At 41.2% G+C, this 22,213-nt stretch overlaps 1 protein-coding gene across 5 annotated transcripts in view; it reads left to right on the top strand.

The window, feature by feature from the left end:
• rfx1a (regulatory factor X, 1a (influences HLA class II expression)) overlaps positions 1-22,213 on the top strand; it is a 126,372-nt gene that overhangs the window by 40,947 nt on the left and 63,212 nt on the right. For all 5 annotated transcript variants that reach the window (XM_041177197.1, XM_041177194.1, XM_041177195.1 and 2 more), the window contains exon 3: positions 13,588-13,697. In XM_041177197.1, the coding sequence (XP_041033131.1) occupies positions 13,588-13,697 (110 nt within the window). The remainder of the gene's footprint in view (positions 1-13,587; positions 13,698-22,213) is intronic.

Below are 22,213 nucleotides of genomic sequence, written 5' to 3'. Positions count from 1 at the left end.
TGTCTTGCCCATATTTGGTGGTAGTGCCCTGCCCACTGAATACCAATGGCAGCAGGATGAGGCCCTCAAGTGGGCATTAATTGTCCAATTAAGGGCTACAATTTGCGCTGAGGCAGGAAGTACACCCATGAGGCTTTTCATCCCAGACTTAATCGGGGCAGAGTTGGGAAGGCAGCGGTGTCCCCACCTGGCATTTTTCTGCGTAATTAAATGCCCGCCTGCCTCCAGACTTGCGTCGGGGAGGACATTAAAGTCCCCCCATTGTTTCTGACTGAGATTGGCTACTCACTGTTTACAAAGCAGATAATGACTTAAAAGTAAATTCATGAATAGTCTCTTTTCAGTAAAACTCTTCTTAAATTATCACCTTTTTTGGACCTAGGACCTTACGCAACCTAAAGTGCTTTAGAACCAACGAAATGTGTTTGAAGTTTAGTTATTGTACAGTTGATTTGCAAAGTTCCTAATGTTCCTCATCATAAAATTCTAGGTATTAATCTAGTAAACCTTCTCTGAACTGCTTCCATTGCATTTACATTCTTCCTTAAATAAGGAGACCAGTACTGTACACAGTACTTCAGATGTGATCTCACCAAGGCCCTGTATAACTGAACCATAATCTACCTACTTTTGTTGTCAATTCCCTTTGCAATAAACGATAACATTCTATTAGCTTTCCTAATTACTTGCTGTACCTGCATACTAACCTTTTGCGATTCATGCACCAGGACACCCAGATCCCTTTGTAGCTCAGAGCTCTGCAGTCTCTCACCATTTAGATAAGATGCTTCCTTTTTATTCCTCCTACCGAAATGAGCAATTTCACATTTTCCTACATTGTACTTCATTAGTCAAATCTTTGTCCACTCACTTAACCTATCTATATCCCTTTGTAGCCTCCTTATGTCTTCTTCACAACTTACTTTTCTACCTACCTTTGTGTCACCAGCAAATTTAGCAATCAAACCTTCGGTCCCTTCATCCAAGTCATTTATATAAATTTTAAAAAGCTGAAGCCAGCACTGATCCCTATGGCACGCCACTTGTTACACCTTGCCAACCAGAAAAAGACCCATTTATGGTACCCTCTGCTTCCTGTTAGCCAGCCAATCTTCCATCCATGTCAATATGTTACCCTTACATCATGAACTTTTATTTTCCTCAATAACCTTTGATGTGGCAGCTTATCAAAGGCCTTCTGGAAATTGAAGTACAGTACATCCACTGGTTCCCCTTTAACTACAGCACATGTTATTTCTTCAAAGAACTCAAAGAACAATAAGTTGGTTAAATATGATTTCCCTCTCACAAAACCATGTTGACTCTGCCTGATGTTACCTTGAATGTATTGAAGTGCCCTGCTATAGCGACTTTAATAATGATGTCTAACATTTTCCCTATGACATGTTAAGCTAATCAGCCTGTAGTTTCTTGCTTTCTGTCTCCCTCCCTTTTTGAATAAAGGAGCTATATTCACTAAATTCCAATCTAATGGGACTTTCCCTGGATCTAGGGAATTTTGGAAAATTAAAATGAACATGTCAACCGTCTCAATAACCACTTCCTTTAAGACTCTAGGGTGAAGTCCATCAGGACCCAGGAACTTGTCAGCCCGCAGTTCCATCAATTTTCTCAGTACCACTTCCCTAGTGATTGTAATTTTCTTGAGTTCCTCCCTCCCTCCCATTTTCTAATTTATATCTTTTTCTGGGATGTTACTTACATCCTGTATAGTAAAGACTAATGCAAAATAGCTCCTTGATTCATCTGCCATCTCCTATTTTCCATTATTAATTCCCCAGACTCACTTTCTATAGGGCCAATGCTCATTTTCTTAATTTTTTTCTTTTTTAAATATCTGTAGAAACTCTTACTGTCTGTTTTTATATTTCTAGCTAGCTTTCTCTCGTACTCTATTTTTCTCCTCCCTATTAATATTTAAATCATTATTTGCTGTTTTTTATATTCTGTCCAATCTTTTGACCTCCTACCCATCTTTGTGCAATTATACGCTTTCTCTTTAAGATACTATCTTTAACTTTTTTAGTTAATCACGGATGGTGGGTCTTCCCCTCGGAATTTTTCCTTCTTGTTGGAATGTACCAATTCTATGTATTCTAAAATATCCCCTTAAATGTCTGCCGCTGCATTTCTATTGCCCTATCCCTTAACCTAATTTGACAGCTCACATTAGCTAGCTCACCCTCATAATTGCCCTTATTTAAGTTTAAAATGCTGGCCTTAGACTCAGTCTTCTCTCCCTCAAACTGAATGTAAAATCTAATCATACATTATGATCGCTAGATTTTTTGTAGCCTCCAACCTAATGTATGTTCTGCATTTATTTTTAATTATATTTATCAGTGCCTGATCAAGGGACTGGATATCAGGAAGGAGAGGGCCCGGTGAAAGCCTCTGCCCTTGCTGCCGATCCCTCCGCAACCCTCTACCTGCGACCACCGCCCCCCAACCCTCATTACTTAGCGGTGGTCTGGGTCACTCCACTATCCTGGGACTCCTCGTGAGTGTTTTTCCTGTAACAGCAACATTGCTGAGCTCTGATTGGCCGGCAACTCTCAATAGGCAAGACCCCCAGGGTCTTGATTCCAGAGATGGCCTGCTGTCAATGCCTGATAGGCTTGTGATCTGGCGAGCCTTCCTGTTAAGAGGCAGTGTGGTCTCTCACTGGCTCTACAGCCAGCAGGTGAGACCTCCAATGCTCAACAAGATTCTGATTGATCATTCAAAATTAGTAAAGGCAACTTTATCGTTATGCCAGGAACACACAGGTTGGTATAGATTTGTCATTAAAAGAAGTGTTAAAACTTAGAAAGAATGTGCATTTATATAGCACCTTTCACAACCTCAGGACATCCTAAAATGCCTTTAACTCCAATGAAGTATTTTTGAAGCATGGTCACAGCAGCCAATTTCCACACAACAATGTTCCTTGAACACCACTGAGATAATGACTGAATAATCTGTTCTTCATGATATTGGTTGAGAGCTAAATTTTGGGCCCAGACATCCAAGAGAACTCCCCTGCCCTGCTTCAGAATAATGCCATGATTCTTTTATGCCCAGGTGGAGGGCAAACTGAGCCTCAGTTTAAAGTCTCATTCAAAATTTAGCATTTCAAATAGTGCAGTACTCTCTCACTGAAATGTCAACCTATATTTTGTCTCTGGAGTGGTTCTTGAACCCACAGCAAGTGAAAAGAGAAGGTCACTGGCACCGAACAGAAGTGTAATTAGAGACCCAGAAAGAGAGACAGACAGACAGTAAGGAAGGTTAGGAGGATGAAAAAATCACAGAAATCCTGATTGCCATGTGAGATGCAAGATGAGCGATATAAGCCACAGAAAGGAAAACCACAGAGAAAGCCAGATAGAGAACTTACATCCGCTGAAAGGAAAACCAAAAATGCACACTAAATTAAGTATTAACTACCTGGATTAACTTGGGCTAGTAACTGGAAAAATAATTACTGTACTCAGAATCCTTCCTCTGATGTCTTCATGTCACTGGAGACATGCAGATTACAAATCAGATCTGCGTACTTTCTCATTTTCTCTTTAAAAAAACTGACAATTTTGTGTAAAGCAGATAGGCTTAAAAGCAGAGATAAAAACAAAAAACTGCGGATGCTTTAAATCCAAAACAAAAACAGAAATACCTGGAAAAACTCAGCAGGTCTGGCAGCATCGGCGGAAAAGAACAAAGTTGATGTTTCGAGTCCTCATGACCCTTCAACAGAACTAAGTAGAAATAGGAAAGGGTAGAACTAAGTAGAAATATAAGCTGGTCATGAGGACTCAAAACGTCAACTTTGTTCTTCTCTGCTGATGCTGCCAGACCTGCTGAGTTTTTCCAGGTATTTCTGTTTTTGTTTAGGCTTAAAAGCAGATTGGGCAAGAGTTAGCAGAGAAATAAGATGGCACCTATACTCAGCCTTCCACCATTATGTACAGTGCTCATATATTATGTGTTTTGAAGTGTTCATTTGATGGGAAGATTTTTGGTTGAATTTTGCTCAATGTAATTTACCCATTATCATTATGCCTAGAATATTATACTTACAAATGCAAGTATTATTATGGCCATAGTGTTCATCACTTTAGAATAAAATTAGTGGATAACGATAACTACTTTTCATTTTCTTAGCAGTTTTGTACCAGCTTCTTTGCATCTGAAGATATTGCCTGTTAACTGGGGTATGGCTTCTTCACACCACCTGTCCTTTCATACCTCACCCAAGTTGTCATTATTCATTTACAAGCTTTGGTAGGCTATTCACAACTCTGTCCTATTCCTTTTTCACTGGTTTGTCACACTTAAAGCTATCTCATCATTTATCACAATGCTTTTTGTGGACCTTGCTACATGCAAATTAGTTGCCGCACTTCCCAATAACTACATTTCAAAAAGTACTAATATGCATGTAGCAAGGTCTGTAAAATCGCAATGAAATAACCTATGAGATAGCTTTAGTAATGAAGTACAGGTGAGGGAGGAATAGGACTCAGTTGTGATGGCTACAGAGTTAAATAATCTACCAAAGCTCGCAAGTAAATAATGACTACGTGGATGAGGCATGAAAGGACTGGTAGCCTCAAAAAGCTATATCCCAGTTAACAGACAGTGCCTTCAGATGCAAAGAAATGCTTGGGAATATTCTGAGGTTGTGAAAAACACTATATGAATGGAATTTCAATTATTCCTTTCAGCAATGGTTGCTGAATAGTGATCAAGACCTAGATTTCTGGATCATTTTTCTCTACCCTAACCTAGGTATGCTAACGAACTGATACCTCTCTAAGGTAAAAGCAAAATACCGCAGATGCTGGAAATCTGAAATAAAAACAGAAAATGCTGGAAAAACTCTGAAGAGTCATACGGACTCAAAACGTTAACTCTGTTTTTCTCTCTCCACAGATACTGCCAGACCTGCTGAGTTTTTGCAGCATTTTCTGTTTTTATTTCTGATACCCCTCTAAGCCTGCCTCACCTGGGATGGACAATGTCAACATAGATTGGGAATCAAACCTGGTTTTTGCTAATTTGTTCAGTTTAGCTGTTTGCTGGCTGCTGGCTAATCTGACTGATCAATTAGGAGAGCTTAAATATAAGTTTCTATTGGCACTACAGCAAGCCCTAACAGTTTTGTGCAGTACTAATTTACATTAATGACTGTAACTAGAGGATTTTTAAAAAATCAGGCGACATCTGTTCTTTTGAAATATGGGATCTTGGTTTTACCATTTGTGAGGGATCTTTCCTAGTAATTGCAACCTCTGCATTTTAATTTGTCTATCTGCGTGCAAGTCATAATGTTTAAAATTATATTTGCTGAATCTATTCCATGCATTCAGTATAATGAACAGAAAGATTATTAAGAGCACTCTCACTTCTGAGTCAGAAGTGAATAATCCAGGGTGACAGACCAGTAAAGTACCAAGGGAGCAAGATGCCAAATGAATGCAAGTCTTTCTACTTTTATTGTATTAGAGTCAATGGTGTATATAAATTTTATCAAAATATTTCAAGGTTGGTCCAGTTTTTGACACCAACGTGTTATGATTAAGTGGAATAAGGAAACAAAATGAGAAGATGGTGCACTACTGTTGCAGTGGGCATTAGGGGTTCAGGTGTAAGGTTCTGTCATTATTTTTCCATATTGTGACTTGTACACATCAGTTGCCCTGTGAGATTGCACTTAGATATTTCCTTACAGGGAGTGAAAATTGTAGGATGATTTGCCCCAGGCTGCTGTTCTGCATGTCCTAAGGGCTAAATCAAGAATAAATCATTGAGAGCAAGTTGTCTTCTCATCCTCTTTATTCTGGAATAGAGGTAGGACACGGGAAGTGAAATTAAAATTAAAGATAAGGATTTACTGAAACAAAAAAAGCTTTATTCTTAATAGCAAAAGAAAGACAACAGGATTTAGTGAGTTGTAAGCCAGTTTGTTATTTAATTATTAGGATATCTTTTGTTGTGTTACTTCTGTTATCATCGTTGTGGGTCTTAGGATTGATTGAGACTGCTGCAGGCAAGGCAATTGGTAAACTTTACCTTTTTTTGAACATTCTTCTATGTACATTACAAGGCTTCATATAGAACTATCCTTCAACATACTCTGTTCTCATGTGATCTTACATTGCTAATGATGTAGACTATCTATTTACATATTTAACATTAACCCTTTACATTACTGATCAATAACTAGAGCCTGAAGAACAGTTTGTGATGTTTACCTTGGCCCTCTAAGCTCTGAATGGACACTTGACCTATATATAGTTGCTCACTGAGCCTTGCTGATAGCCCTTGAGTTTGGGAATCGACACACGGCCCTGTTGCAGTTCCTGTATAACATAATTAATGTAATAAGATTTAAATTGATTTAGATTAGTTTTATTTACAGATGTTATGGCATGGCTGATAGTCAATGCCAAGCTGCTCAAATCTCAGAGGGAAACTTGAAACAGTTGCCAAAACAGTTTTTATATAGTATAAGGCGAGGTTCTGAAATCAGGAAATGATGGCCCATACTGCTTGTGATGATTTTATAGTAAAAATTTATTAAAAGAATAAAAGAAAAAAACACAATTACACTTAAACACAAGAATGGCTCTACATAGTAAACAGTACTTTAAAACAGCTCCACAAGATCTGATCTTAATTACTCCCAGAGCTAACCTTCCCCTTTTCTGTTCAGCAGTTATCCTTATAGATTTTAAACTCTACAGAATTCCAGTAATTTTACCACACAGTGTCTTTTTTCCTTGGGGTATCCTCTGAGGCTGACAGCAACTGGTTCTTCAGGTCTGGCCTTGTTCACATTGCCTTCTTGGAGTTCTACCCAGCTACTCTGCTGTCTTCTGGGTGTTCTAACCAGCTACCCCCACCTAAGCATCAGTATTTTCTTAAATGCATTCCTTCCCCTTTATCTCTCTATTGTCTCAACCAGTCTCTTCAGAAATGCTTTCTTTCCAGAACTGATTAAACTTGATTTGTTACCCTAGCTCTTAGACTTGTAAAAACAAACTTGCCCTACCTTTACCTTCCTTACACCATTTACAACCTACATGCATCCCCCTTTGAACTAAAACAACTCAATTCAAAAACACTCCTATTATTGCTTTATGTAAGACTCTGATTGAAGTTCCTCTTGGTTCATCAACATATCAAAACCACTTTTTATTGTTGGTTTTAGACTCATGCAGTCACTCTGGCTCTTCCTGCAATTACCCCAACTGCCTGTCTCCCTGTATATAAGAAAAATGACAGTGATATTAGATGATGAAAAATATTATAACTTATTGTTTTTTTGATACAGAACACACCAAATAACTGAAAATAATACGTTTTAAACATAATTATTTGCTTCTTGTGAATACTTTATAATTTATTCAAATATGAAACACAGTAGTGTACATGGTCTTCAATATCCCTTATCTCTTCATAATAACATAAGATCTAGGAGCAGGAGTAGGCAATTCAACCCCCCAAGCCTGCCCCGCCATTCAATACGATCATGGCTGTCCTCATTTCGGCCTCAACTCCAATTTCCCGCCCTCTCCCCATAACCTTTCAACTTGTTACTAATTAAAAATCTGTCTATCTCCTCCTTAAATGTATTCAGCGTCCCGGCATCCACTGCACTCTGAGGTAGTGAATTCCACGGATTCAGGACCCTCTGATTTAAATCTACCTTCCCTTAGCCTAAAACTATGGCCTCTCATTCTAGAATGCCCCACAAGGGGAAACATCCGCTCCATGCCTACTTTGTCTATCCCCTTTAGCGTCTTATACACTTCAATTAGATCTCCTCTCACCCTTCTAAATTCTAGCGAGTATATGCCTAAACTGCTCAATCTCTCCTCAGAAGACAAGCCCCGCATCTCTGGAATCAATCTAGTGAACCTCCTCTGAACCGCCTCCAATGCAACCACACCCTTCCTCAAGTAAGGGGACCAAAATTGTGCACAGTACTCCAGGTGCGGTCTCACCAATGCCTTGTACAGTTGCAACAACACTTCCTTATTTTTGTACTCTACTCCTTTAGCAATAAATGCCAAAATTCCATTTGCCTTCCTTATTACCTGCTGTACCTGCATACTAGCTTTTAGTGATTCATGCATGAGGACACCCAGATTCCTCTGCACTGAAGCATTCTGAATTTTCTCTCCATTTAAATAATAAGTCGCCTTTTTATTCTTCCGACCAAAATGCATAACCTCACACTTATCCACATTAAACTCCATCTGCCAGATTTTGGCCCATTCATCTAACCTGTCCATATCTATTTGTAAATTTCTTATTTCTTCATTGCAACTTACTTTCCCACCTATTCATCATATTAATAGGCATAGTTTAGATTTAATGAAGCTTGAGTCACTGTCCAAGACTCCTTGCACATCTTACACAGCTGAGTTAACTCCTATTGAGTGATCTCTCAAGTAGCTTCTACAAAATTCCAGAACCTGTGTTGCTTCAGGGTGAGAGAAAATGTTTAGACAAACATACAGGCTCACTCGGTGTTGGGCCTTGCAGGTCAGTGATTTTTTTTTCAGCATGTCAGCACTAGACAAATGATATGTTCTGTGAATTCAAATTCAACTCGTGCACTAAGCAAGCCTCTGAACCCAATGTAAAATCCTGTTACTGTTTTGAAGATTGACCCTTGATTCCTTGTCCAGTGCCTATCTAGGAGGCAATAGCCTGGAGGAAAGTGCTTTGAATGGCCTTGCGTGATGTGGTCCAGAAATCTTACACCAGAGATTGAGCACAACTATTGATGGGGTCTTCCAGTGCCTTTATTAGGCGATGTCCATGGTTGGAATCTGTATTGTTCATGAGTGCATGAAGGTGGAATTGAGGTAGAAGGTCAACCGTGATCATATTGAATGGTGGAGCAGGCTCAAAGGGCCAAATGGTCTATTCCTGCTTCTATTTCTTATCTTTTTATTCATCTATAATCTGAAACCTTGTAAGTCCTTATTTCCCCCAGCCAGTCCTTACAGAGCTTGGTTCAGAGTCCAATCAATCAAACATAAAATAATCAGGTTAGTCATGTGCTTAGCAGCAGCCAATGATATAGTTTGAAAGTGGCACAAACAGAATTGACACATGATTTCAGTTGGCTAATGTGACTGCTGATTTTTTTTAAAATTATAGATTGGCTTCATGATTTCAAGTGAATTTGAATTGTGTAATAATATCCTTGAAATCTAATGACAACACAATAGTGTTAATGACATTTCACTTGATTTTAAAAAATTAAACCACACTAGATAAATGTTATGTATTTTGTTATGGCCATGTGAGGAGGAGTAAAAATTGAGTCTCCTATCATGCCACTCCAATTTTGACCATACAGAAATGTTTGTGAATTTGTAAGGATGAAGATATTTACTCAATGTCTGTGCTTTTGTGTGTGCTGGTTATAAAGAAACTAGTTTGGCAGGCTTTCTTGAGTTTAAAATAAAAAGGTGTTCGTTTTTATTGAGTCAAGAACTCACCCAGGCAAAGATATAAAAATATTTAAAAAGATAAACTCATGTGGGTATGTGCTTGTCCCCACACACACACCCCCACACCCACACACACACAATTACAAGTTATATTGTAGGAAGTTACTTTCTTAGCCAAAATTAAAGTTCAATGCAAAAAAGGAAAAAAATAGAGTTTACTGTTTATGAGTCCCTTACTGGTACAGTTGGCTGAAGCAAAATTTTTTACATGGTGGTCTTGAAAATTCAGTGGAGTTGAAGCCCATGTAGATTGCAATTTCTGGAGATGGTCTCTTTTTAAAATGTAATCCGTCTTTTCCAAAAATTCAATAATTTTTGCTTCTGAGGTTCCTTTCGATGAAAAATTCTCTATCTCTGTGCTGGATTTTAAACTGGAATAGAGTTAGGGTCTTGGGAGAGAAAGGAACTCATTACTGCTTCAGCTTTATCAGACTACTGTTTTAGCAGCTTGTGTGCCGCATTAAAAGAGATTTCAAAAATGGTTATGCCAGTCACGTGACCTCTCTCCCCATAATGATTTCAGAAGGCATTCGCTTAGCTGATGTCTGAACCAACCATGGCTTTTGTTTCATGGCTGAGTAATTAGATTCTGTATTGTCCCAGGGTGGAATCATCCCAGATTTACACTAAGTGCGGTAGCGAGCATGAAAAACAATGTTTTAGCCGCCGGCTGCAATGGCGGGTTTTTACACAATATTGTTCGCTTACCAGCTCATTAATTATGCAGCCACAGGAAACACACCAACCAGCTGGTGGTTGGCCTCTGAATTGCCCACCATCATGTTATCTCACCGTTTCCTCACTCTGGGTGCCCTAAAAGCGCACACATTTCTCTATGCCTGTAGCCCAGGACTGCTCCAGTGAAGGCATGGCCCCGAAAGCCAAGATGAATTCAGTGACCTTTCACTAGAATGCCTTTTGTGGCCTCTTCCCTTGCCTGAGGCCACTTCTCCCCCTTCCCCAAGCAAGCCCTAGCCCTGCAGCCGTTGAAAAGCCCCACCTTACAGCTGTCTGGTAGATAGAGACCTGCCCATGAGCCCCCACAAAAGCGGTGTGGTGCTGCCTGCGAAGCCTGGTGCTGATAACTGCGAGTGCTGCCCGAAGCAAGGTAGACAAAGAAACTTTGAGGTCCCGAGCGAAGTGCAGCTCGCCAGGTGCACATTGCTTACATATAGTTGTGAAACACGCCGATGTGCCCATGATGATCCAGCGTGGGGCGATGATTCTGGCAAGCAGGGCTTATAATGAGATGCTGAAGTATTGAAATTAAGCTCCCGACGTGTGGCAGCAGGGAACATGGATCAATGATCGTAAATTGATTTCACAATGGCATAAAATCGATATTTGGCCTTCTCACCATATTGTCCGCTCACACGCACCGTGACACCCACTGCCAACGGGGCCGGACGATTCCACCCTCCACCAACTGGACCGGACAATTCCACCCCCAGCCTTTAACTCCTGAATATCCATTATCCATCTTGATGAGATTGGAAGAACACCTTTCCATGTAACTATTGTCCTAGTAGACTTTGTCTCCGCTTGAGAGATAACTTTGTAGAAATGCAAATGTGAGGTCCAGAACAGTTTCAGTAAATCCTTTTGAAGTAGTCCTTGACATCATCAGGTGTGAAATTCCATAGAAGGATGTCGTGGCTTGTCTGAATTGTAATTCACATTGGAACTTTACAGAAACAGGTGATAGAAACATAGAAATACAGAAAAATGGATGAAGGAGTAGGTCATTTGGCCCTTAAGCCTGTTCCGTCATTCAGCATGATCATGGCTGAACCTCTATCTCAACACCATACTCCAGCTCTCTCCCCATACCCCTTGATGCCTTTGGAGTCTAGAAATCTCTTTCCTTCTTAAATATATTCAGTGACTTGGCCTCCACAGCGCTCTGTGGTGGAGAATTCCACAGGTTCACCACCCTCTGAGTGAAGAAATTTCTCCTCATCTCAGTCATAAAAAGCCTACGCCGTATCCTGGGATTGCAACCCCGTGTTCTAGATCCACCAGCAACCAGATGAAACATCATTCCTGCATCTAGTCTTCCCAGCCCTGTCAGAATTCTGTGTTTCAATGGGATCCTCTCTCATTCTTCTAAACTCCAGTGAATACAGGCCTAGTTGGCCCAATCTGTCCTTGTACGACAATCCTGCCATCCCAGGAATCACTCTGGTCAACTTTAGTTGCATTGCCTCTATGGCAAGTATATAATTTCTTAGGGAAGGAGACCAAAACTGCGCACTCTACCCAAGGGTTGGTCTCACCAAGGCCCTGCATAGGTGTAGTAAGACGTGTTTGTTCCGCTCACAGTAAGGCCAACATACCATTTGCTGCCTTAACTGCTTGCTGCACTTGCTTGCTTGCATTCAGTGATTTGCAACTTGCAATACCAGACATCAGCTGACTTGTGGCAGCCATCTTAAGTCAGTGTCTTTTCCTGCTTTCAAAAAGTCCTTTTTAAACAGTTCAATATATGTTTGATCAGCCAATGAAATTACAGATTAATATCACTCATGCACAAGCCACATCATCATGACAATTCTTGCTTATTGGTATACCATATCCTGTTAGCGCTGAGTGTAATTTTTTTTCTTTTAAGTCTCAAATTTGTACCCTTGATTTCATTGTTTAAATCAATCAGCTTGTGTCTTCAAATTTCTTTTATTTGTTCTTGGGATGTAAATGTGGCTGACAAGCTCAGAATTTATTGCATTCCTAATTACCCTTGAACTGAGTGGCTTGCTAGGTGATTTCAGAGGGTAGTTAAGAGTCAGCCATATTGCTATGACTCCACATTCTGGAGTCACATGTAGGCCAGACTGCGTAAGGGTGGCAGATTTCCTTCCATGAAGGACATTAGTGAACCAGATGAGTTTTTACAACAGTCCAGTGGTTCTATGATTATTATTAATGAAACTAGTATTTTTATTTCAGATTTATTAATTAATTGAATTTAAATTCCCCCAGTTTGCCGTGCTGTGGTGAGATAACTCATGTCTCTGGAGCATTAGTCCAGTCCTCTGGTTACTAGTCTAGTACCATTATCACTGTGCTACAGTTCCCCAGTTTTGGGGAAATTCATTGTGTTGGAATTCTGTACCCCAGAAGGTTATGGATGCTCCATCATTGAATATATTTAAGACTGAGATGAACAGATTTTTGGTCCCTCGTGAAATCAAGGGATATGGGGAGCAGGTGGGAAAGTGGAGTTGAAGACAAAAATGAGCCATGATTGTATTGAATGGCCGAGCAGGTTCGATGGGCCGTATGGTAATGATATTCTAGTTTGAAAAGATAAAGCAAAAAACATGACCAAGGGTCAGAATGAGACATCATTGAAACAATAAATTGTCAATAAAATAAATAAAATAAACATCAGTGGAACTGAAGATGTTCCTGTAATATTACAAACTCCTAAGATCATTTGTTACTTTGGATTTATTTAAAATAAATGTCAAATATTTTCACAAATAAAGCAGAAGTTATGAATGAGTATTAGGGGTTGTGACAGGAAGATGTAATAATTTTCATAATGTTATTTGGAATTTATTGTAGAGTAATAGTGGGGTCTGTGTCTTTGGATGTTTGTGCGCCTGGGAATTAATTGAATTAAAGGCAGCTGGTCTAAAGGCTTGATGTAAGAAGAGAAGCTTGGTTTGAAATGCTAAATAGGTAAACATGGGTGAAGTTTTAGAACGTGAGGTGTAAAGGGAACATTTGCCTTTTTAAATAAACCGGACTAACTTGAATTCAAAAGCGGGGTGAAATGTTTTACCTAGCCAGGAGAAGTTATTATAGCAGTAATTTGTAGACCTATGAATGTGCTTAAAATGATTTCTTTTATTAATAAATGTTTAATTTAATTTTGTAAAAACTGTCTAAGCCTAGGTGGCCTTTTTACTGAATTCAAAGCCCACATCTCGAAATAAAAACAAATTGCAAATAGTTGTGGCAGCTGCTTCAAGTTTCCTTCTGGGATTTGAGCTGCTTAGTATTTACCATCCGCCTGCTATAACAGGTTGTTACTGTTTTTGTTTAGAAGCAAACATGAGGCCAACCGAGACAGGCTCAGATTCCAGTTCCTCTTCTGCTGGTGCGCAGTCTGGAGTGCCGACACAAGTGGTACAGCAGGTTCAGGCATCACAGCAGGTGAGTGAACAGTAGAGAAAAGTGCAGTGAATCTTCATACAAATTAAACTTTTACATGTTGTTGAATATATTTTGTAACTTATGAATTTTGTTTACTTAGCCAGCAGTGTAATCAGAGAGTGGTTTATGTATTTTTCTTCTCTAAATTATCTTATGCTCTTTTAAGGGATTTGTTACTATCGTTTTAGTTATTACTATGGAACTGCTTTAGTTACGATCTCCATGGAGGAAACCATAAATTGAAAGAATCTAATTTTAAACAACCCCCAAAGTGAAGAAATTACCAATGAGATTTCACTTGTATCTTTTACTTTAACACCTATCAGAACCAATGCAAATTAAATGTGAATTAACTGGCAAATGATGCTTCAAATAAAAAGGTAAATTTAATTTTAAATAGTCGACACCACAACGAGAGCAGCTCAAGGTGATTTATACTGTGATTTTTCTTCTGTCTATGGAGAAACAGCTAACCTCAGATTTTACTTCTCCATCTTGGTTAATCCAAAAATGTAAAGTCACTACAAGGCCTAAGGTTCAGCTGATTGGATCACTAATCGAAATGCTAAATCAATATCGCATCACCTTTGATCCTTATCCTCAAGTAGTCTGGCTGAGAATTGTTGAAACAATGGAGAGGTAGTGTTGGAATTTAAATTTGTTTAGAAGTCCAGAGCTTAATCACTTGAACAGATGGAATATTGTTTTATTTTTGAAAGTATCTTATGCACTGATTCACTTTGATTTTAACATGAAAAGTAATTAAACCTGAACGTTTTATGATATTTTAGGTTCCCTAATCTGAAGCTACTTTGAAATCAGAAGGAAGTTTACTTAATTAAAAAAAACCTCTTGAAAAGGAGGGTGTTTTTTGCAAGACCTCATGGCCCAGAACTTCCCATCTCTTGGGGCAGGGTTGTACCCCAGAAGATGGTCGGGGGACCCCCCCCAACCCCCTCCAGATGATCCCATGCAAGGACTGAATGGCAATTGCCCAGGAAGTTCAAAATTCTGATGGACAATTACCCTGCACCGGGAACTATCCTACACTCCGATTTAAATTGGAGATTTTGGATGGTTTCAATTCTCTTAGAAGAATAGTTACCCAGGAAAAGTTAGAAGAGTTAACACCATTTCAAACTCCTGGGTAGCTGAAGCCCCACTAACCCCCCTCTCCGCAATTAGCCCCCATGCACCTCACTTCTCCCCCACCCATCTTAACTCCCCTGATCCATCCTATCCCCTATCTTACCACCTCCGTCCCCCCAATCAACCCATCCTATCCACTTACCTGATACACTTACCCTTTCCCTGGCTTCTCAAAGTGGCATTTGAACAAAGGGACCTTTAAAATTACTGTTTAACAGTAATTAGTGGCTTCATTTTCCCCAACGCTGCTGCCTTGTACTGGAAAGATTCAGGAACCAGGGGCGCTGCGCATTTCTCAGCAGGTCCTGGTGAGAACTGTGCAGGTCCAATCTAAAGTAAGTAAAAAGGAGCAGAGTGGCAATTCAACGGTGATTGTCACTCCACCAAAGTTTGGGCCCCATGTTTATTATGATCACCAACAAGGAGAGGAGAGGGCTCAGGCAGAAATAATAATAAAAGTTGTCATGATAATGAAGGAGAAACACCGAATTGCATCTGGAAATATTGGACTTTAAAAATCAGTTCTGAGTTCGTAAAAATGCACACAAACCATTGGCTGGAATGCTGCAGGGTGAGTCCCTGAGAGGCAATGGAACCCCACCCTGTTGCCAGACAAGGTACTCCTAAGCAGATCCAGAACCTAATTGCTCCCTTTGGTAAAGACAGTGGGACATAATAGGAGATCAAGAAATCCTGTGAGCAATGTCCAGAGAGATTTGTGAATTCTACTTCCCACTTGGAATATACAAAGAAGGAGTTAAAAGTGACTTAAAAGTGCTTAACTGTTGGTGGGTGTTCTAAGAGAGAACAAGTGCAGGAAGTTTGACTCAGAAGTAACAGCCACACACAGTACCCCTGCAAATTGCCATTTTGCAGGTATCCCGATCTCTCTCCCTCTCTACTGAATTCAGCACTACTGAAACCTCAAAACTGACTACTGTTTACCAAATTCAACAGTATTGGAACCTAGAAATCGACTACCCATCTACCAGAGTCAACTCTACTGGAATCTCCAATTGCAATGGCCGCAACGCTCAATCACCTACTCCCCATGAGTCAAGGACTGTTCCATATACCTTATTTTTATATATATATTCACCTCAAACTAAATTCTTACTTTTAACCTGCATGGCCATATATGCATGTGTTTTATCTTTTCTAGTTAACCAGTACAGAAATACTAGCCAATCTAGATTCCTTGTTCTCCCACCTGGGTGCAGAACAGCAAGCAGACCTGATGAGGCTGCACACTGCACTTAAAGGTTTTTGCAGAGACAATCCAGGCTGTACCACCCTAGCCCTACATGACATGGATGTGGGAGTGGCCCCTCCCATAAGGCAACATCCGTACCTTCTAGGCCCGGAGAAGCTGTCCCAGGTCTGGGAGGAGATTAACTACCTGCTGGAGCATCAACTAATAAAGCCCAGCAACAGTAGCTGGAGCTCCCCAGTTATGCTCGTGCCCAAGCCAGATAGCTCCACAATGTCCTGCATTGACGACGGAAAAGTTAATGCAGTCACCCGAGCTGACTCCTACCCAATAAGACTACATAGAGTAGATAAAGCAGCCTATATTACGAAGATAAATTTACTCAAGGGATACTGGCAAGTTCCCTTGATGGCCCCCACGAAGGAAATCTTCACCTTCGTAACTCCATTAGGGTTATACCGGTTTAGGGTTATGCCCTTTGGACTCCGGTATGCCCCGGCTACCTCCCAAAGGTTGACGAGCCAGGTAGTGGTGGGCTTGTCCAATTGTGTATTGTACCTGGATGACTTCGTAGCGTACAGTGCCCTGGGAAAACCACGTGGAGCAACTGGAAGCCCTCTTCCAGAGAGTACAGCCAGCTGATCTAGTGGTCAATCTCACAAAGAATGAGTTCACTAAAGCGAAAGTGACCTATCTAGGAGACGTAGTAGGCCAAGGTCAGATACTGCCCAGGGCTGCCAAGGTACAAACTGTAGCCCAGTTCCCCATTCCCACCACAAATCATGAGATCCTTGGGGATGTGTGGGTTCTTCCGGAAGTTTGTCCCAAACTATAGCACAGCAGCCTCCCTGCTGACAGACCTGCTACAGAAAAAAGCAAAGGTAGTTTGGACCGAGAAATGCCAGACAGCCTTCAAAAAGTTGAAGGCCATTTTAATAGATAAGCCCATGCTTGCAGGCCCAGAATTTGATTAGGCATTTGAACTAGCCATTGATGCGAGTGACATCGGGCTAGGGGCTATTCTCCTACAGGAGGATGAACCTGGAATAGAGAGACCAATCGAGTACTTCTCTAAAAAGCTCATCAAGCATCAGAAACGGTACTCAGCAGTGGAGAAGGAGACCCTTGGTTTCTTAATGGCCCTCAGACACTTTGAAATATATGTCCGAAATGGGTACAGAGAGACCACAGTCTATACCGACCACAATCCGTTAACTTTTGTGGAAAAATGTAAGAACTCAGAAAATCAGGTTATTCCGTTGGAGTTTGTTCCTCCAGCCGTACCACTTAAAAATCAACCACATGCCTAGGAAATCAAATGTGATTGCAGACGCCCTGTCCAGAACTTAAGGAAGCCCAATTCGAACCGGGAAAGATAAATTGACCATTGCTAAGAGAATAAATGAATGAGAATGTTTTGTTGTTTATAAGTCTTTCCCTTTTTTATAACAAAATGAGAATGAATCTTATTTCATTCCGGGGAGGAAGGGAAGTGTCATGATAATGAAGGAAAAACACTGAATTGCTTCCAGAAATATTGGACTTTAAAAATAAGATCTGAGTTTTTAAAAATGCACACAAGCCACTGGCTGGAATGCTGCAGAAGTTTGACTCAGAAGTAACAGCCACACACAGTACCCCTGCAAATTGTCATTTTGCAGGCATCTCGATCTCTCTCCCTCTACCGAATTTAACACTACAGAACCTTGAAACCGACTGCTCCCTGCCAAATTCAACACTGGAACCTCAAAACTGAAATCAGCTCCACTGGAATCTCTAATCACAACGGCTGCAATGCTCAATCACCTACTTCCCACAAGTTGAGGACTGTTCCGTATTCTTTCCACATATATATATATATATATATATATACATATATATATATTCAGTTACTTCAAGCTGAATTCTTAGTTTTAACCTGTATGACTGTATATGCATGGGTTTTATCCTTTCTTGCCTTTAGTAGTTAATAAACTTACTCTCACCTTTAACTCAGGAAAATCTGATCAAATTGGCTTCTTCAAAACCACAACAATTGGGTCCAGGAAAAAACGAATGTGCGAAAGGGATCCTTTCTAGATTAAACCTAATGTTGTGACCAACAGAAGGGAAGTTGCTGAATAAAGACAGGGAAGCCAGTTCACACACCACCGCCTCCCCCCACCCCCAAAACCCGGGGCATAACAATTTGGGGGTGTCCCAGTCAGACGGTGACAAATTGAGGGGTCTCACCTAGATAAACAACTTTGGGGAGCCTCGTGGGGGGGATGGGGTAGGGGGGTCCTAACAAAATAAAAATAGCCTAAAGATAAAAAGGAATGAGAGAGAAGTCCAGGAACAGGATCTTGGGTTTTGCCTTGGGTCAGGATCAAATGGAGGTCATGACCCCATGGTGTGTGGGAAGGGTCACCTGGCAAGTGATTTTCCCCAAATTGGTCATATAGTGGCAAGAGGACAGACTTACTGTCCAATTAAGCACTGTTTAATTAAGTGGGCTCTCAAAGCCGGAGGGCCATTAGGAGGCCCTGCAGTTTGGAAGGAGCAACAGCCTCAGTTCAGATGAGAGAAAAAAAGGGTGTCTAAAGAGAGTGGGTGGCTTCACTTTGAGACACCCTCTCTCCAACTTTTTGAACTTTTAAATTAATGGAAGGACTCAGCAGTCCCTCCAAAGGGCATCCACAGGCCAACAGTTGTGACCAGGCAGGTGGGGAAGACCTCAAAACTTGTCTGGGCTTTGGCCCCCACCACCCCCATGCCCACCTCACTGCCACAGGCAGCTGGCCTAGTCCCTGATGCCTTGGAGGCCCTGCAGACTGACTGGAAAATTTAGTTGACCTCTGATAATAAGCTTTGGTAGATCTTAATTCCCCTCAATTGGCTACCTGCTGCTTGCGGGAGGTTAGCCTTTTAGACTCGCATCCCACTTCCAGGAAAATAACCTGAGGGTAGGATGGTGCCAGTAAACATTCAGAACAGCCGGTGCCTGCCCGCCTTTGCACTTGCCTTCATATGGGGGCAAAAATTCAGTCTCAGATTATAAATAGCATTGTGTAATATAAATAGTTTAGGGTCTGAAAAAAATGAGATATCAAATATACAACAGGAGTGATGAAAAACAAGAAGTGTGTTGGTTTGAAAGTGTGAGAAAAACTGCATCTGGGCCATAGGGTCTGTTGCCCAAATAAGAGTTTTATATACAAATGTACATGGCACAAGGAATAAAACAAATTAGACTTGCAAAGCCAGATTAAAGACTATGATGTAATGGGCATCATAGAGTCCTGGCTACAAACTGGGCATGAATAGGAGATAAACATTCCAGAATATAGAATTTAAAAGGACAGGGAAATTGTAAAAGTAGGAGTAGTAATACTGATGAAGGAGACAATTGCTGCAATAGAAAGAGGGTATAGTCTTAAGGGTGATCAAGCTATAGAACTGCTTTGGATAGAACTGAGAGAACTGATAGAATATGATGCAAAACTTTGGTGGGAGTTGTCTTCAGACCTCCAAATATCAATAATAAAGTTGATCAGAAAATTTTGATGCCTAAGCAGAATATTTGTAATGGTTTTCACATAGACTGGGAGAAGCAGAACAGCTCAAGTCCTGATGGTCCAGTATTTTTTGAGTGAATTCGACCCTCTTTCTGGTGTCCCGAGAGCGGGCTATTCTAGATTTAGTGATGAAGAATGAGCCAGAATTAGTCAAAATCTAATGGTAAAGAAGCGCCTAGCTGACAGTGACCATAATATGGTTGAACATGATCAGTTTGAGAGGGTGAGTCACAAACCAAGATTTTAAAGTTAGTTATGGCTGACTTGTGTAATTAAACAAACTGAGTCAACAAAAGAAACGCAGAAAGAAATCCCACAAAAGGAGAAATATAAAGAATAACAAAGGGATACACAGAGAATAGTTGGAGCTGCAAAAAGTTAAGAGAACAGAGTAGCCAAGTGTAATGTGAGCCTCTCATAGACTGGAGGTGATACGGTCCTATACTTCCGCAGGGTGGCAATCAGAATGAGATTACCACTCCATTCCTTGTTTCCTACCTGGAAATTCAGGCGATCCTTTCTCATTGCATCTCCTGACTCAGGTCAGACGAGAACTGTGTAGGGCAGCACGATCCTGAGGCCTTCAGTCGAGCACTGCACAGTCGGAGGTAAGGAGGCCGCGCCCAGTTTTTTTACAGCGAGCTGCCGTAAAGCAGTTAGCTTTAAAGGTCCAGCCATTTTCAAGCCAGGGAGGAGATAGGTTTGTAAGATAAGTGCGTAAGATTTGGTGGGGGGTTTGGTGTCCGGTGGCTGGGGTTTTCCTCAGTGGGGGAATGGTCAGTGGGGTGATAGGGGTGGACGGTTTGGTGGTCGGGGGCGGGGGGGGTGGTGTGGTCAGTTGGGGAGGTCATGTGGATGGGTGGTCAGGAGGGTTGAGTAGTCAGTGGGTGGGGGGTGGTGAGTGATCAGTGAGAGGGGGTTGGGTGATCAATGTGGGGATCAGTTAGTGACGGTGGGTCAGGTGGTCAGTGGGGGTTTCAGGGGGTGTCCCATGGTGGGGGGGGGGGGGGGGGGGGGGGTCAGACCTGTTGGGGGGAGGGGATGAGCACTATTGTTACCCGGGACTTAGAAATGGTTTTAATTCTTCTAACTTTTCCTGGATAACAATTACTGCAGGACAGTCTGAATCTTCTGAAGTTTGCAATTTAAATCATATTTTCGGTGGTTCTGATTGCAGGGCAATTGCCCAACACAAGTTTGAACTTCCAAGGTAATTGTCAGGCAATCCTTACCTGAGGACTTCCCCATGGTTGGGAGGTGTTCCCCAGCACAGCTTTGAGGTAAACCCCCCAGTTGCGAATCTCGCAAGTTGCAGGCCATTGTAATTGAAAATCAGGAAATCACAGGCTTGCAAAATATTTACTTTGTTTTATTCTTTCATGGGTTGTGAGCCCCTCTAGCAAGGCCAGCATTTGTTCTCCATCCCTAGTTGCCCTTGAACTGAGTAGCATGCCACACTATTTAAGAACATAAGAACTAGGAGCAGGAGTAGGCAATTCAGCCCCTCGAGCCTGCCCCGCCATTCATTATGATCATGGCTGATCTCATTTCAGTCTCAACTCCAATTTCCCGCCCTCTCCCCATAACCTTTCAACCTATTACTAATTAAAAATCTGTCAGATTTCAGAGGGCAATTAAGAGTCAACCACATTGCTGTGGGTCTGGAGTACCATCTACAAGATGCATTACAGGAATTCACCAAGGCTCCTTCAACAGCACCTTCCAAACCCACAACTGCTACCACCTAGAAGGACAAGGGCAGCAGATAGATGGGAACATCACCACCTGGAAGTTCCCCTCCAACTCACTCACCATCCTGACTTGGAAATATATTGCCGTTCCTTCACTGTCGCTGGGTCAAAATCCTGGAACTCCCTTCCTAACAGCACTGTGGGTATAGCTACACCACATGGACTGCAGCGGTTCAAGAAGGCAGCTCACCACCACCTTCTCAAGGGCAACTAGTGATGGGAAATAAATGCTGGCCCAGCCAGCAAAGCCCACATCCCGTGAATGAATAAAAAAAAAAGTCATATGTAGGCTAGACCAGGTAAGGATGGCAGATTTCGTGAACCAGATGGGTTTTTACAACAATGGCTTCATGGCCACCATTACTGAGACTAGCCTTTCAATTCCAGATTATTAATTGAAATTGAATTCCACCAGCTGGCTTGGTGGAATTCGAACCTTTGACCCCAAACCATTAGCCAAGGCCTCTGCCCAGCAACATTACCACTAGGCCACCATCTCCCCATGGTTTTCTTTGTATCAGTCTTTACAGTAGAGGAACAGGACAATGTACCAGAGACCTGAGGGAAAACTAAACCTAAATAAAGTTAAATGTGCACACCATTATTAGTGTGTGATTAACCCAGTAATTTGTGATGAGGAAGAGATGTGCTGTGAGTTCTAAATTAGCAAAAATTATTGAATGATTTGCATGCCAATAACCTCTTAAAAAGGGAGTTTATTTTCAAGAAGTTGCTGCGTTTGTGGTGCTGAGATTAAATAAATTTGCTGCAGAAAGTCAGGGCTGGGAGTTGTCATGTAAGGACCCTTTCAAGTTTATGTTCCTGCAATGCTACTCAACTTCAAACACC

This window comes from Carcharodon carcharias, chromosome 30, assembly GCF_017639515.1.
Source record: "Carcharodon carcharias isolate sCarCar2 chromosome 30, sCarCar2.pri, whole genome shotgun sequence".
NCBI classification, from domain to species: Eukaryota; Metazoa; Chordata; class Chondrichthyes; order Lamniformes; family Lamnidae; genus Carcharodon; species Carcharodon carcharias.
The sequence above is the reverse complement of the archived record's forward strand: the minus strand, read 5'-3'. Positions and strand labels throughout refer to the sequence as shown.